The sequence below is a fragment of the Paramisgurnus dabryanus genome, chromosome 7 (assembly GCF_030506205.2).
Source record: "Paramisgurnus dabryanus chromosome 7, PD_genome_1.1, whole genome shotgun sequence".
NCBI lineage: Eukaryota > Metazoa > Chordata > Actinopteri > Cypriniformes > Cobitidae > Paramisgurnus > Paramisgurnus dabryanus.
Window position 1 is genome coordinate 28,263,429 of NC_133343.1, and position 16,812 is coordinate 28,280,240.

Below are 16,812 nucleotides of genomic sequence, written 5' to 3' on the forward strand. Positions count from 1 at the left end.
GTCTTTTTTGACTTGCTGAATTTTAGCTGGAATGTCTGTGCTTGAGCCTCTCGTGTTCTCCTATTCTCGCTCCCTGCCTGAGGCCAAGCCTCGAGCTGGGCGTGCCTGCATTTATCTCCCCACTTTCTCTCTGTACCTGTCTAACAGGTATGGTGTGTGTGAAAGTGTAGCTGTGCATGAGTGTGTGTGTGACCGGGAGGCTCCTCCCACCCATCTGTGCCTGTATAAGAACCGTCAGCCAGAGGTAGAGAGGCACGCAGAGGGACATTGACTCTCCTTTGTGAGCAACCTCCTCCTCTCCACTCTTCACTCAGAGAATACTTGCTCCGCTCTTTCTCCTCAACTTCAAGACACAGACATCATGTCAAGCACCAGGCAATTCAGCTACACCATCGGTGGTGGTGGCGGCGGCGGCAGCAGCGGCTCCATGAGAAAGAGCTACTCCAGTCAGTCAGCCTATGCAGCTCCAGGTGGCTCTAGCAGGGTCAGCGTGAGCAGCGTCAGGCGCTCTGGTGTGGGTTCCGGCTTTGGAGGTGGAGCTGGAGGTGGCGGTGGCTATGGCTTCAGCAGCAGCAGCAGCGGCGGCTACGGTGGAGGCTTCGGTGGAGGATTCGGTGGAGGCATGGGTGGAGGAATGGGACTGGGTATGGGTGGTGGTGGTGGAGGTATGGGATTCGTCCCAGCTCCCATCACCGCTGTTACCGTGAATCAGAGCCTGTTGGCCCCACTCAACTTGGAAATAGACCCCAATATTCAAGTTGTCCGCACTCAAGAGAAAGAACAGATCAAGACCCTGAACAACCGCTTCGCCTCATTCATTGACAAAGTGAGTATTTCTGCATTCAGTCTTTTTTATGGAAATGCATATGATGGTTTTGCTCTGCACAAGCTTTATGTATTTATGCAATTTAATGTAAATGCATAATTTTATTTATTACACCAAGTATGAACTTTGAACCTTAACACTAAACGCCTCAAGTGAATGCTTGCGGATGTTAAATCTAAATTACACTTAAAAATGTAATTTCTTGCATAAAAAACATATCTCAATACTAAGTTGTAAATGTTAAGTTTAGTGTTACTAGAAACCAGAGTGATACTTTTCTAACTGGTTAAGCTGTCAATCATGTCAGCTTTGCACATGTCATTTAGCAAATGTTAAACTATTCCTATTTGATCCCTAAATATTCCTTTGGCTCGGGAAATAATACTTAAAGTTTTTTATCTATACAAATATAGGTGGGGTTTAGGTAATAACCTAGTTACTATGTGAGTCATAGATACACACACATTTAGTGCTGCAAAAAGCTGTTTGCGTAGTCCAAAGTCTAGACTTTATTACATCACAAAAAATTGCTCAGCTTATATGAATTTAGCAGTCATTGCGTTATTATTTCCACTAGACAATCTGATGTTAATACGCCTTTAAAAGTTTTTGTTAAATTACTTCTCATCAAAGCCTAAGTCAACTTAAAGTGAGATACGCCCATATTTGGCAACAAACAAATACTTCACAACTTTCTGAACAATTGTGGACAGAGGACACACCCTAAAGGGCATGGAGTCGACATACACACACCTTTATTTTTTGGCCTGGGGAGAATGTGCAGTAAACACTGTGTGATCAGGATGAGTCATCTCTATTGTAGACACTATAGACACTTAAACACAGACTATAAACACTTATTTTATAACAGAACACATTTTTCAAGTTACGGGTTATAAACTATAGAATGCATTTAAATCCCTTCCATAGGTTAAGGATCTCTAAAACATTTACAAAGATGCACCAAAATTTGCATTTACATCTAAATAATATTTCAAATGAAATGTTTGCTTGTAATGTTATAAACTTTGACCAATCCCCAGGGACCCTAACACAAAACTTGAATTAGGGTGTGGCAGGTATGGCTTTTCTCTCTGATCTTATATCTGAAGTAAGGCAGGTTTGGGCGAGGCCGTTCCTGGAAGACAGTTTTTTTCATCTAGGCGTTTATAGCTTGTGTGAAGCTCTGCCACACCCAGTCAGTCCACTTTCACCTTACCCTCCCCCTTCCCTTCACTCCACCCTGCAGAAAAATGCCTGGTGAAGTGACTCATGCCCATTTGTATTCACTTAAACAATGGTGCCAGAGAGCTGGCACAAAGAGACTTAAAGAGCCTCAATTTACAAAAGAGTCATACAAGTTCACACAAAACCACTTATTTATTCATGTATTGACTCATTAGTCATCAATCAGTTTTTTTGTACTTAGGGATACTTTCTTATCTAAACATGAAAGTCATTAACACCGATTGCTTTTTGTCTTTCCCCAGGTGCGCTTCCTGGAACAGCAAAACAAGATGCTGGAGACCAAATGGAGTCTTCTCCAGGAGCAGACCACAACACGCTCCAACGTCGATGCCATGTTTGAGGCTTACATTGCTAACCTGCGCAGACAGCTAGATGGATTGGGAAATGAGAAGATGAAGCTGGAAGGAGAGCTGAAGAACATGCAGGGCCTGGTCGAGGACTTCAAGAACAAGTGAGTGAAGTTTTAATGTAAACTGTGATTTGATAAATTGAGCTTAAGTGAAGAAATTAACATTTCCTGTCTGTCCAACAGGTATGAGGATGAAATCAACAAGCGTGCTGCAGTAGAGAATGACTTTGTCCTGCTTAAGAAGGTAAGGACCATGCTAACGTTTCATGCTAACGCCACTCTTTCACATTATTCACATATTGCAAAGAGATAAGTGTCCCCTTCTTGCCCCTTTTCAAAATTTTAGGATGTTGATGCCGCCTACATGAACAAGGTTGAGCTGGAGTCCAAGGCTGATTGTCTTCAGGATGAGATTAACTTCCTCAGGTCACTCTACGAGGCTGTAAGTTCAATTTTGTTGTGTTCAGCCTAGATATGATGGAGTATCACTGGTGTGTAAGGATATATCATTTACAAACTGCCTGGTTTGTGTTTGCAGGAGATGCGTGAGCTTCAAGGTCAGATCAAGGACACATCAGTTATCGTGGAGATGGACAACAGCAGAAACCTGGACATGGATTCCATTATTGCTGAAGTTCGTGCTCAGTATGAAGACATCGCCAACAGAAGCCGTGCCGAGGCAGAGGGCTGGTACAAACAGAAGGTGGGTCAAACTACTCATCATTTACCTAAATAACGAATCATTAAATATTTATGATACTAAATTACTGATCTGTCTCAATGCGTTACAGTTTGAGGAGATGCAGTCCTCTGCTGGACAGTATGGTGAGGATCTTCGCTCAACCAAGGCTGAGATCGCCGAACTGAACCGCATGATTGCCCGTCTTCAGAACGAAATCGAAAACGTCAAGTCACAGGTAACAACCATCAAAAGTTAAAAAACATGTATATTTTGATTCATTACATTTTTAAAGCTTACTTTATATGCCACTTATTTTCAGCGTGCCAACCTTGAGGCCCAGATCGCAGAGGCTGAGGAGCGTGGCGAGCAGGCAGTGCAGCAAGGCAAACTCCGCATTAAGGAGCTCGAAGAAGCCCTCCAGAGAGCCAAGCAAGACATGGCCCGGCAGGTGCGCGAATACCAGGAGCTCATGAACTGCAAGCTCGCCCTGGACATTGAGATTGCCACTTACAGGAAGCTGCTGGAAGGAGAGGAGAACAGGTAGGAAGAGTTGAACACACCTTTACCTTTTCTACGAACTTGGGTGTTGAAAAAAACTCTAATCTGTTTTTCCTTCCTCAGACTGACCAGCGGTGGAGCTTCAGCAACCATTCACGTGCAGCAGTCCTCTTCTGGAGGCAGTAAGTCAATGTTCTAGTGGTCTCATTTCATCGTTGTCTACATTTGGCAATGGATCTAAACTCATTCTCTTTGATTCGCAGGCTACTCATCTGGTGGTGGCTCCGGATTTGGATACGGAGGTGGAAGCGGAGGCGGATTCGGTGGTGGAAGCGGATTCGGTGGTGGAAGCGGATTCGGAGGCGGAAGCGGATTTGGTGGTGGAAGCGGATATGGTAGCGGCGGCGGCTCCATCAGCAAAACCAGCGTCACCAGCGTCAGCTCTAGACGCTATTAAGGAGAAGCTCCCCAAACCTATCCAGTACCTGACCACTTCCCTTCTTGCAACTAGATCATTCTCGACCTTCTTACAACTCCAGCCAACTATGGTGCTATATTCTAGCCAGACAGCTATCCCCTGTTTATGAGCAGATGAGGACAAGAATTTCTTAAAACCCAAAATTATGTTCTACTGTACGTTGATCGTAGTTAACATTTGTCTGGTGGTGTCACTGCCAATTTTAAATCAACCCCACTTCACTAAAATGACACTAGGAAGAATGTAATGGGAAATGTCTACTCCCAGCCACTGAATTGTTTTGTTTCTGCACTGATTGTATGGGGAATTATTAGAAATTTATACACACGCTGTAGAAATCACTGAAGCCAAGAGTAGGATTTCAAGTCTCTTTATAAGACCACGAGCAGTACAATGGTTTCACTGAATCAGGGATTTTCTATACAGGTCCTGAAAGTCCTGACTGGATGTTTTGTGCTGTTACAAGCTCCTTGGTGTGTTCAAAAGCTATTTAGACTAAAATTACTTTTGTCTTTAGGCAATGGCTGTCAGCAATAGTTTACATATTTGCTTAAAGAAATATATATATATGACTCTCAGCCACCCTTATGACAGTACTGGTGGACTACCAATGTCCAGGTACTTCACATAACATCACAAGGCAGAACTGTTACAGCAAAAAACAGACACGATGGCATTTCTCGGGACCGTCTCTTTTAAACCTTGTACTTGCTTTGTTGAAAACTGACAGCTCCATTTACTGTGTGGTATCCATCCAACTGTAATACCTTAGACTTCCCCTGTATTCAAAGGGCTTCCAGGGCGTATTTTGCAGTGCTTTTCAGAAATGGTTCATTTGTGAAAACAAAACTAAACTGAAACCACGTTCAACCAGATTTATTTTGTATTGATTGACTTTGTAACAACCTTAAATCTGAATACAATAAATCTGAGACCACAACTTTGACTCACTTTCTCTTTTGTTGCTTGAGTACCTTTTATATTTTATCAACTATGATTATGTTTGAGGATATTATCTAGCTGCATATAGTTTAAAAGCACAATACAGAACTAGCAAGAAACTATAAAAAATATTTAATTGAGCAATAAATTCAATTAAAGCCAATGCAAGCTTCTATTTTCAATAATATAATAATATTTGCATTATGTGCATAGCATGCAAAGTTAATTATTAAATATTAATGCATTCATTTAAAAAAAAAAGAAATACATCAACTCTCTTATACTTTGAAAAACACTTTTACCAAAGGAATTTGCCTTGAAGAAAAACCCTTTATGTTAAAGTGCATACTACTCAACACATCACCATTCATCCAACATAGTATTTCATGAGAAAGGTTGTCAAGATGATTTATGTCTATGCTTCACTTACTAAGCCTGTAAACCATAAATTAAATTCCACTGGATTACAGTTGCTGAGGTAAGTGATTCAAGTTGCTCTCTGGCTGTGTTGTATGGGTGTTGGTTGCCTCCGGGTCACAAGAGCTTGGTGCAGTTTCATTGCTTTCAATCACTTTTGTTGCTCTAAATACACAAAGATATAACAGAATTGCTGCCCCAAATACAGTCGTAAGAACACCTGCCACAATTGGTACTGGATCAGGAGGATTGTATACTGCAAGAGGTGAAAAGGATTGAACATCAGTACAACAGTAGTGAATAAAACACACACAAAAAAAGAGATGTGGTGTGGTCAATAACATCCCAGATAGCAATAAACTCAGCCCACAAATACTAGACATAAACACAATACATATGTGTACTAAGAAATCATACTCGTCTCTGTAACTGCCCTAAGAAGAAACACATTGCACATTAGCCAATCAGAAAGCTTGGAGTGACTCTCTGACAACCTTAACCAATGGTGTGAGTATGGGGCACTTGTTTTTGAACAATGAATTACTATTATAGTAGATGTTTAACTAGTGGCTAATTTTTGGAGGCCTTTTAAGGATCAAAATAGACATGTTTTTACTTGTGTTATAAAGAATAATTATTTTGATATAATTATCACAATAATTTTCAGTTACTATTGCTAATATAATGTATATTCTATGTATCCTTGTTTATTTATACCGTTTATCTTATTTGTCTTAGTTTTGTTGTAAAAATGTATTTTCTGTAAATGTGCTTTGCAACTAACCTGGGTTTCCCCATGCTGCCTTTATTCACGCTGCAAGTCTAGCATGAAAACTATGGACCTTTTTTGCCCTTGAAATAGGGAACCAATCACAGAACGGAGAGGGGGCAGCAAGACGATGACGACGTCTATGCGACACACCGAAGCAGTTTTGTTTATCCAACACGGTGGCAGACGCAAAGTTACTTTTCAATGCAGCCTTATAGTGTTCTAAGTAGTTTTGAACGCAAGTTTATTTAAAAAAAAAAAAGATGGACTTTTGGAGTTAAACAATTTCATATCCAAGAAGGATGTTTGGATATGGCAAGACATGATAGCCACGGAACCTGCAAGGCATCGTCGTGGACATAGTACAATGAACTTATAAATGGTAAGTGGTATTTATTAATATCATATTATCATTATGCCTGTTCTGTGGTTGTCACAGTGCCACTTAATTGTGTTGCTTTTCAATATCAATATACAGCTACCGGTTTAGTTGCATAGCTTTCAGCTGTGTGCACACGTACCGATAAAAATTGTTTACGTTTGAATTTATGTCGCTGTACATACGTCATTTGTTATAATTGAAACGACTGGCTATTAGCCATAGATATGTACACTAGATGTCGCCTTGGCTACGGCAGTTCATTGGACCGAATGTGTGAAACAGAGCCGACATCTTGAAACAGGGGAACCCCCGCATCAGCGTCATTGTAGGCAATGGTTTAGCGGAAATAAAATAACCATAAATCATCATGCATGCGATTTTCTTGGTTTTCTTTTGGTTCGTTTCAACAGTCAGACATGTATTTAGCATTGAGTCCAGTAAAAATAAAAGTTTTGATATTATAAAAATCTACTTTTTCTAACTGTAATGCATAATGCTAGTAGGCCTAACATCCTTACGCAGCACAAAAGTCTGGCATCGTCCATGAATTCGAAGTACAGGCGGAGATAGCAACTTTACCTACCTACTTCCCATGACAAGACCCCTGTTCCAAGATGGCGACGGTTTTGACGCATACTTAGAACACCAAGGCGACATCTAGTGTATATATCTATGGGCTATTAGCTACGTACAGACGCATTTGATAGACATTCGTAGCGCCCAATAAACGGCTCTGGGCATTCGTAAACCACGCCTCAAATACGAGAAAATGAGCATATGGTTCTCAGACCACGTCTCATTCTTTATAGTGTTAGCCACTTTGCACAATGCAAATTGTTAAAAGCTCTATCAAAATAAAATAGTACAAAATTATGAGGTATTTATGACCCATCTGTGAAAACTCTACTACTCTACTATACTCTACTATTTTTATAAAATGATGCAAAATGTGAAAATAACCTGGATTTCTTTAATACTGACTGAGTAAGGTCACGTCAAAGACGGAAATACAATTTTGATCCTCATAATTAGGTTATAAGACTTTAGACGGGATTTTACAGATACGGCCACATATTTTAGACTTTTTTTAACAAAAAGTACCAGAAGGGTCACAGTATAAACATTCAGGACGCCTAGCAGCTCAGCACTGCCCCCTTGTGTGTATTTATTTACATAACAGAAGTACGCAAAGTAAGAGCATAATGTGCTCATTTAAGGTAGATTTAATGCAAGTAATAGGTAACACGTATATGCACTCACTGTAAATGAAGACCGGGTTACTGGGCTGGGACAGGAACGTCCTATCAAGTTTAAACAGACAGTCGTATTCTCCTTCGGGCACTGGGTAATATATAGTCAACACACTGCTGCTGTTTGGTCTCGTGTACGGGTCTCTCAAAACAACGCCGTTGTGCCTGAAGACCATGTCCGTCTAAAAATAAACAAGTTAAATGACTTAAACTATTGTATGTACTGGTAAAATATTTTAATGCATTAAAAATAGGAAAATTTTAGGTGTTTGACTTCAGTGCATAGACTGGCATCCGAGTAAGTTACAACTGCAAAGTTTCGCGAAAGTCTACATTTAGATCTAACAGACTTTAAAACCGTTATACTCAATTTTGAAAAAATTTGGTGACTAACTTGTAACACTAGTCTAAACGGTTTATGGAACCGGCCATAGCAGAGCTGTGCAAAACCGATCGACGTATGACATGAAGTACCGCGAGAGCGATTTGGTGCGTACTGAACAGTCTACTCACGAACAGCTCTCGCGGTGCTTGATGTCATACGATCGATTTGCGCAGCTCTGCATAAAGTCGAGCACACTATTGGCCGGCTGCATAAACTGTTTAGACTAGTCTTAAAAGTTGGTCATCTTTTATTTCTTTTTCAAAAATGATTATAACTGTTTAAGTCTGTTACATAAAATTTTTCTAATTTTTGTCCAAAAAGTAACAAAATAATTGCTAGTTGGTCAGTTCAAGACAGTCTTTCAGGCTGTTAGTATTTTAGGTTTATTAGTTACTCTATTATTTGGTTAATAGAGTGCGAGTATATGAACCGGGTGAGTTACAGTGTCATATGATGTCAAGAATGGTGAGTTGAAGGAACAGGAGATATCCACAGACTGTTTGTCATTGACATACAGTTTGGAGACAGGGCCATGTCCAATCACTGATAGCTTAGGAGGAGGCAGTGCATCTGGCAAAAAGAGAGTTAGAGGTATTCTTAAATTTAAAGAGGCACAAGGATATAAGAATAATTCAAAGTTTTTCTTTAAAATGACATTATAATAATATAAAAATGTAATCCTTTTTAAAATACACGTTCACACCAAGAATAGTCCTCACCACAGTAATAACAACAATAAAGATACGATAAAGATGCTACACTGAATTAAGATTGAATTAAGATTTCTTAAAATGATTTTTCGTAAAAACAATTGTTGGATCTACGTAATTTAATTATGTACACCAGTTCAACATGATTAAATCAAGTTGTCTTAAAATGAAATTCATTTTAATTAATGTTAATCTCATTCTAAGAAAACCTAAGTTAATCATGTGCAACCGATGTCCAGAAGTTTTTTTTCAGTGTATAGACGGTTTCAGCAGTAACAACATAAACAAATGGCTTTCGTGGAATAAACGTTATTTCCGGTAAACTCTGCAAATAATCCATAACAACTGTGGGGTGGTTTCTCGGACAGGGATTAGCTTAAGCCAGGACTAGACCTTAGTTTAATTAGGAAATATAACTAGTTTTAACAAATATGCCTTAATTAAAACAATAATTGTGTGCATTTTGAGTCAAAACTAATGGCACTGATGTATTTAAAGATATGTCAGTGCAAGCTGCTTTCAGTTTGGCCAGCTCTTACATTTATTTTAGTCTAGGACTAGTCTAATCTCTGTCCGGGAAACTGGCAAAATAAACATCAAGTATATTACCTTACCTCATTTAGCTAAAGCGTATCAAAAATGACACTGAGCTAACGTTACTGTGTAAAATGTGTACTATATAATTTGTACAATGTCAAATCTTCTTCCAAACCTCCCTTTGATAGAGGTGAACCATGATCGCGGTCATCCCTCATCTTTAGAAAACCAAAACAATTTTTATTTTTTTTGTTCTACAAGGTATTTGTTCCAAATTTCAGTTTAGCCACCAGCCAGACCATTAAACAAACAGAGACCGGAAATAAAGTTGCGTCCGATCATCTAGTGTTATCTTTACAGCTATCATTCTTGGTATGAACGGGCCTTGAATTTCAGTTTTTCTCTTTCTTACCTGAACAAACTATCTGGAGAGCATTTTTTATGCAGTACGTAAAATCATCCATTGGACAATCTCGAATCTTATTTTCGCTCCCGTTGCATCTAACTCCACCAGTTGAAGGACCGCTCATAAAGCTGTCCGCAACCCTCTTCCAGCCGATCACATGCCCACATCCCAACTCCCTGCACGCCACTAAAGCTGTAGCTGCTGCTGTTTCTGATGAAGACGCTGTGGTAATGTCTTCCTGACAAACACCTTTCCAATTGTCTCTGAGCTTGATATATAAATTTCCCAGACAACTACGTGCTCTGCCTTCACTCTGGAGTTGTATTGAAAGTTCCTCTAAAAGAGTGAAAATGACACACAATGGGTTTAGGTAAATATATGGGTGCAATGCTGGAACATAAACATAAAGTTATAAGATTCTTGAACAATTCATTTGCTTCTATTTTTTGCTAACTTTCCCCCCCAAAAAACATCCATTTGGTCTCCTTAGTCTGAGCAATAAAATACCTGCCTTAATTAATTAATAAAATCACACATCCATACACATACAGTAGAATAAAAATATTCGCCTCTACCTGGGATAGCTTCCTCAAAATTAGACAGCGGTGAGCGTAGGAGTTTTCCTTTGTACAACATCTCCATTGTGCAGACAAATTCTACTTTAAAGTTGACATTTTTCTGTGTTAAAACGATCCTATTCTTGTTTCCTGTGAGATTCACAGAACCCAGGCTGATCAAGGTGGTGTTAGGGGTCACAGGAAGGTTCCGGTAATACAAACTCATTGAGAAGTTAGTTGCCATATCAGCAGTTGAATCACAGTACACAGTGTAATTCCCACCAAAAGCAAATAGTTTGGGATGCAAACTCACTTTGGGAGGAGGGAGGGATGCTAGAGCAAACAATACAGACAGAGAAACAGTGACTTTTCAAGAAACAAACAAAGTCTGATTGCATTTTGTGATATAGTCACGAAATTTTGATGAATTCACTGACATGAAATAAAGGAAAATGGTGTCCATGATCACAAACAAATAAATCAAATATTTTGTGACTATATTGCGAGCTACGGTAGTAAACAACACTGCTTACATATGACTAATTTAAGAGGGTTACTGAATCCAGACGTCTGTCCATTGCGAGTGGAATTGTACCAGCACACTACATCTCCCTCTGTGGTAGGCTGGGGAATGACAGTGAAAACAATTGTAGTCGAATATTTAATGACGTCAGACGCCGCCCAGGGTTTTGTGGTTTCGGGGCTCTGTGATGGACTTTCAAGCTTGCCGATATATAGAGTTATGGGAAATAGAGCATTATATGTGACCTCACATTTAAAAACAACTTTAGTGTACAGCTGAATATTACTTTCATTCACTCCGTACCCATAACTGAGACTAGGAACTGGAGGTGAACCTGGAATCAAGAAACAGAGAGAGAAAAAAGTGAACAACAAGATAAGCATATATTGCAGATATTGATATCATTATCCCAGTAAGTACACAGAAAAAAAATGATTTTCAAGAAAAAAAATCTTAGTATTTTTGTCTTTTTTTCAGTAAAAATGTCTAAAAATTCTTAAATTAAGATGCTTTTTCTTGATGAGAAAAACGACCCAAGAAATAAGTCTAGTTTTTAAAGTGATTTTGTGCATAAAACAAGCAAAATAATCTGCCAATGGGGTAAGCAAATTTTACTAAAATTTTTCTTGAATTTAGTGTTTAAAGGCACACAAGGCAAGTCTGAGTATTATTTCTCTACTAGCTCCCCCTAGTGTCTGGGAGTAAATGCGTTCTATATCTAAGACTATACGAGACTGAAGGACACCGGGTCGGATACAGCGAACTTGCAAGTGGGGTATTCTAGGGGCGGGCGAGAGAGTCTTCATTCGTCATGTAATGAGTCATTTAACCATATACCGACTTACGAAGATGATTTATTAACATAAAAATGCTGCCTTGTGTCCCTTTAAGAAAAATCTTCAAGATGTTTTTGCTTACCCCATAGGCAGATTTTTTAGCGTGTTTTATGCACAAAATCACTTAAATTTGATATTTTTGGTCTAAAAACTAATTTTTTGATATTTTTTACTGAAAACAAGACAAAATACAACGATTTTATTTTTTTAAAATAATTTTTTGCAGTGTAAGTGTTTGTTTCTATTTGGTAAACCCTAAGTAACACTAAAAAGGAATCTATTTGTTTTCAATACGATTTGCTGGGATATGATGTTAACATCTAATAACACCTGCTTCCTGCATTTGCTTCATTTTTAAAAAGTTTATTATTGGGTAAAACCTCTAAATAGAGATAATGGGAAGAGAAACTACTACCATTAAGTAAAGTGAAATGAAACGCTACTTCTGACAAATGATATGGAGTCCCAAATGAAGAATGAGGAACAGATTCTTTACACTGTCATTTTGCAAGTATTACAGTTATAATGTCTACATCACAACATCATCAGACATTACTGAAAGAAGTCTCAATGCCTGATGTACTGTAGTAGTAGGACAAATATTAAAACAATTCTATCTTTGTCTATTTTAACAAAATGAAGAGCTCAGATACAAAGCCCTCTGTGTCTGACATGTTTTATTGTAATTGAAATGGCTTATTTACACAAATGTCACTTTGCAGGACAGTGCCCCTTCAGGACCAGGAATGTCCACCCCTGCTCTAAGTAGCCTACATTAAATCTTAAAGGAAAACACCACCGTTTTTTTAATATTTTACTATGTTTTTACCTCAACCTAGATGAATTAATACATACTAGGGGTGTAACGGTACGCAAACCCCGGTTTTGAAGCCACGGTTCGGTTCATTTTCGGTACAGTGAGGGAGAAATGCAAACATTAAACTGCAGGTTGTTTATTACTACTTTTTTTTACAATTTGTTTACACTTTTTTAAACACTTTATTAAAATATAACAGATAAAATATATATAAAATGAAAAAATAATAAATAAAATACTGCTGCAAAGTTATTTTTTACATTATTTTATAACAGAAGGTAACTCTTATCTTAACCTTCTCTTAAACTTTTTCTACTAAAACCTTGAACTAACAAATTCAATTCCTGAATACATTTATGAACTATTAGCCTACATTTTTGCCACTAAAAATTTTCTGTTTTGATTTATTTTGGATTGTTTAACTCACAGAATTGAATTGGCTATGTACCATCTCTGTATAAAAATAATATTACTGCTCTATGTGTAACTGCATAGCAAGCAACATGATGATATACTTATTATACACTCATTTTGAGATTAGTGAGCTGCATACATAGCCATCTTTGATCTTTTGCACGTTTCTCCTAATCTTTGCTTGTGTCATCAATGTAAGCTGTGACTTTACTTACGAACCCATCCGCAGCTGAGTAACAGCTGAGTAAGCCCGCAGCTCTTCTCTGTCCCGACCAGCTGATCGCATTGTGACAATGATATGATTGACGTGATATGCAGATGAAAAATCTCATCACGCATTCCTTATTCTTGCTGTCACAGAAAGCGCGTCTCATGAATGCGTAGCAACGAAAGACGTGCATCCTCTCACGCACTTTTAAAAGAACAAAGCAGCGCGTTGACACGCGTTTAACATGCGCTTTTAGATACGACACGTAAACGTTTACATCAATAATCAAACGGATATACAACTAAGTAAATAATAATCTTTCTGCGGGCCGAATTATGTTATATGTTTGACAGAAGACTTGCGCTGAACGCGGAGACTTCCGCCACTTAATATGTTCGTGCGGAAACGCACGTATTATGTTCCGCACAGGCGCACACAAAATGCATTCGGCCTTTCGGTGCACGTGCGCACCGTGCCGAAAGCCCTGAACCGAAACGGTCCGGTTCGAATACACGTACCGTTACACCCCTAATACATACCTATCTTTTTTCAATGCGTGCACTTTTAATCTTTGTACAGCGCTTCGTGAATGTGTTAGCATTTAGCCTAGCCCCATTCATTCCTATGGCTCCAAACAAAAGTTTTATTTTGTGCCACTTAACTTGTGTAACTACTCATGTCTTTAAATAGGGAAAACATGGAAGTGTTTGGTGGCTTCTAAATTCATCCCTGTTTGGAGCCATAGGAATGAATGGGGCTTGGCTAAATGCTAAGACAGTGAGAGACGCTGTACAAAGATTTAAAGTGCATGCATTGAATAAAGACAGGTATGTATAGGTAAGTTGAGGTGAGAACATAATAAAATATTGAAAAACGGTGGTGTTTACCTTTAACTTTTAAAAAAAGTTGTCAATGTCTCTTCACTGTCCTTTCTGTATAAAGGTAAATTTAGTTTTGAAAATGTAGTCTATATCCTAATATAAACCTCCTTTAACCGGATAAAAACTCTTGCATCTTGACGTATACGCACGCTCATCCAATTCGTCTTCTGTGCACATAGAGGACTTTGCTGAAAAACTGTTGTGGCAGTTAACGGATTCTGTCAACAAACTAATATTTCTGAATGATCTGAGGCCAGAATTAAGCAGATTTGAAGTGGGAGTATTTAATGAATGTATAATACGCGCCAAAAGCATTCGGTCAATAGGCTATCATTATCTCATTTTTGAAAGAGTTGGCGTTTAGAAGCTTTTGCATCTGAGCTCTTTAAATATTGCAAAAGTGGTTATGACTTAACATTGATCTAGGTTACTGATTGGCTTTAACAATATTAAATGATGAAATTGTCTGATATGTGTCTGATAACCTCATTGTTATTCCCTATTGTCATATTGCTGATGTATAGCAGAATGTTGTTTAGGTGAAATATTTACCCTGGGACATTGTGAGTGTCACACACATCATCCAACACACGACAGCTAACACTGTGAGGAAAGAAGAATGATTGCAATATACGGTGAAATACAATGTTTCCCAAACTAAAAGTACATGAAACGTGCATGTTTCAACACGTTCATCATACATGCGCAAACACACAACATACGGCCCTCCTGATTTGGCCAAGTGTCCTCTGACAGAAAAATGTTGTCCTTGGGTCAACACCACCATTTGCCTTTAATATAGCTAGCAAAATAGCTTCATACAACTTTTAAATAGTGTCCAGTGGATGCTATTCATCTATCTGATCATCTTTCAGATTATATTTCTTCTCATAATTGTGGTTATTGTTGATCTTCAAACACCAAACAATGAGCCTGTTAAGGTTACAGATGCTCCTGTTAAATGAGCTCCCATGATTTCCCCAGACAAGTTAATAATTTTAACAATTTCTCGTATTAACCACTGCTGAACTTCTTCAAAACCTTGCTTTGGCATGCAACCTATAATAAACTGAAAAAGTTGGATCAACTTAAAAAATCAGTTCAATTTGTATCATTTTAAAAAATTAAGTTAAATTAACTTACATTTTCTCACCTTAAGTAAGGTCAAAAAACAAAAACCTAAAAAATGCAAGCTTTACCAACCTAAATTTTTCCCTTAAAGGAGACAGAGAATGAAATTTTTTTTTTTACCTTGTCTTTGTTGAACAATGGTAGTCTACCCGCATTCACAAACATACAAAAAGTGCTAGACATGCTAAACATCTCAGTCTCATAGAAATTCCTCTTTAAGAAATGTCAGCCAGAAAACGGTCCAATCTGAAAAACTGATGCTTATGACATCACAGGCATCTCACTGCCCCTCCACTTTAAAATAATTGGCTAAATTTTTTGAGTGGCAGCAAAGTCAGCCAATCAGTAATGAGATTGTAAGTTAAGCCAGTAGGGGGAGCCAAATAGGTGCAAAACCACTTGTTTAAAATCCCCCACCCTAATAGAGCTATCTGAGAGAGGTTTTTAGGAAGCTTCTAAGGCATTACAGACCCAAACAAAATTTTTTTTGTCTAAATGTCACATCACAGAACAAGGATAAATACCCCGTTCAATCATTCTATGTCACCTTTAAAAAGGTCCTAATATGTACTTTGTAGTACTAATATGCACTCTTTGGTAAAAATATGTACCTCTGAGGTACTAATCAAACTCTTTAGGAGCAGAGGTGCACTTTTTGAAAGGGTACCAACCCAGCTACACTTTAATAAATTTTTCATGTCTTAATTTTTTGTTGAATCAACTCAGATTTACAAGTTATTTCAACTCATTATTTATCTTGACTAAAGAAAAAAGTTAACTTCATTTTGTAAGTTGTGGCAACTCATCTTTTAATAGTAAATAATAATAGTAAGTTGACATGACTTGTAAATCTGATTCGATTCAACAAAAAGTTTTAAGGCAGCAACATTTGTTTGACAATTTATACTAACTCAATTACACATTTTGTTCTGAATGTAACAGTACTCCTTATGTCTTGTCTTACTTGATCAACAAAAGTTTACCAAACATACAAAAAGTGTAAATAACCACATACCTTTTCTGTTGGGAAGAATCATCCTGACAGGTAAATATAAGACCGTTCGAGATTCAGATGATGAACTAGAGCTAAAATGTACAGCTAAAATACCCCAGTGGTGAAACACTGTGTTGTGCACTTCCTTTAAAAGTTTAGCAATAACAGGAAATTTGTTGTCTCACAAGACGGTTATAATGTATGTAAATAATTCCAATGGATTTAAAAATATAAAATATATTTTTATTTATAGTTTATCAACCTTGGATTATACAGTTCTCATCACTATACAAGTCATTTATTCAAAAAACAGCAATCACAAACTAAGACAGAGGTCTCTGCTTGACCTAAGTGACCCTGCCAAAGGTGTAATCCAGCATGGCTTAACTGTCGCTTTCAGGGTAACTATGTTGCGTAAAAGAGCAGATTACAGACTCGTGCCTCCATGTGTACCAGCTGTGTTATGACAGGTGAGAAAGTGAAGGAAACACTGTGTACAACAGGATACAGCAATTATTAAATCATGGTTCTTTACATCGTTACAAAGCACCTTATTTTTTAATAAAGTTTTT

At 38.0% G+C, this 16,812-nt stretch overlaps 2 protein-coding genes across 3 annotated transcripts; one reads left to right on the top strand and one right to left on the bottom strand.

The window, feature by feature from the left end:
- The first annotated feature begins 242 nt into the window (after positions 1-242).
- krt4 (keratin 4) lies at positions 243-5,021 on the top strand. Its single transcript, XM_065264947.2, has 9 exons — positions 243-826; positions 2,317-2,525; positions 2,607-2,667; positions 2,770-2,865; positions 2,962-3,126; positions 3,215-3,340; positions 3,425-3,645; positions 3,727-3,785; positions 3,867-5,021. Exons 1-9 carry the CDS (start codon positions 362-364, stop codon positions 4,058-4,060), a joined length of 1,596 nt encoding a protein of 531 aa, XP_065121019.2. The 5' UTR covers positions 243-361; the 3' UTR covers positions 4,061-5,021.
- On the bottom strand, positions 3,938-16,358 carry LOC135757946 (uncharacterized). Of its 2 annotated transcripts, none has more exons than XM_065272733.2 (8): positions 16,262-16,358; positions 14,668-14,718; positions 10,970-11,293; positions 10,455-10,769; positions 9,886-10,215; positions 8,669-8,796; positions 7,852-8,023; positions 3,938-5,696 (listed from the first exon to the last, which is right to left on the bottom strand). In XM_065272733.2, exons 1-8 carry the CDS (start codon positions 16,281-16,283, stop codon positions 5,488-5,490), a joined length of 1,551 nt encoding a protein of 516 aa, XP_065128805.1. In that variant the 5' UTR covers positions 16,284-16,358; the 3' UTR covers positions 3,938-5,487. The 2 variants fall into 2 exon arrangements, with proteins under 2 accessions (XP_065128805.1, XP_065128804.1); XM_065272732.2 differs by having other exon boundaries at positions 8,657-8,796.
- Between the last annotated feature and the right edge of the window lie 454 nt (positions 16,359-16,812).

Bases quoted from the DNA above. Each gene is read 5' to 3' on its own strand.
- LOC135757946 (XM_065272732.2), bottom strand. From the start codon at position 16,283: ATGATTCTTCCCAACAGAAAAG. The intron at 11,294-14,667 runs GTAAATATTTCA...TCTTGATTCCAG, and splicing joins GACACTCACAATGTCCCAGG to GTTCACCTCCAGTTCCTAGT. The intron at 10,770-10,969 runs GTAAGCAGTGTT...TGTTTGCTCTAG, and splicing joins CCCTCTTAAATTAGTCATAT to CATCCCTCCCTCCTCCCAAA.
- krt4 (XM_065264947.2), top strand. From the start codon at position 362: ATGTCAAGCACCAGGCAATTCAGCTACACCATCGGTGGTGGTGGCGGC. The intron at 2,668-2,769 runs GTAAGGACCATG...TCAAAATTTTAG, and splicing joins ACTTTGTCCTGCTTAAGAAG to GATGTTGATGCCGCCTACAT. The intron at 3,786-3,866 runs GTAAGTCAATGT...TTTGATTCGCAG, and splicing joins GCAGTCCTCTTCTGGAGGCA to GCTACTCATCTGGTGGTGGC.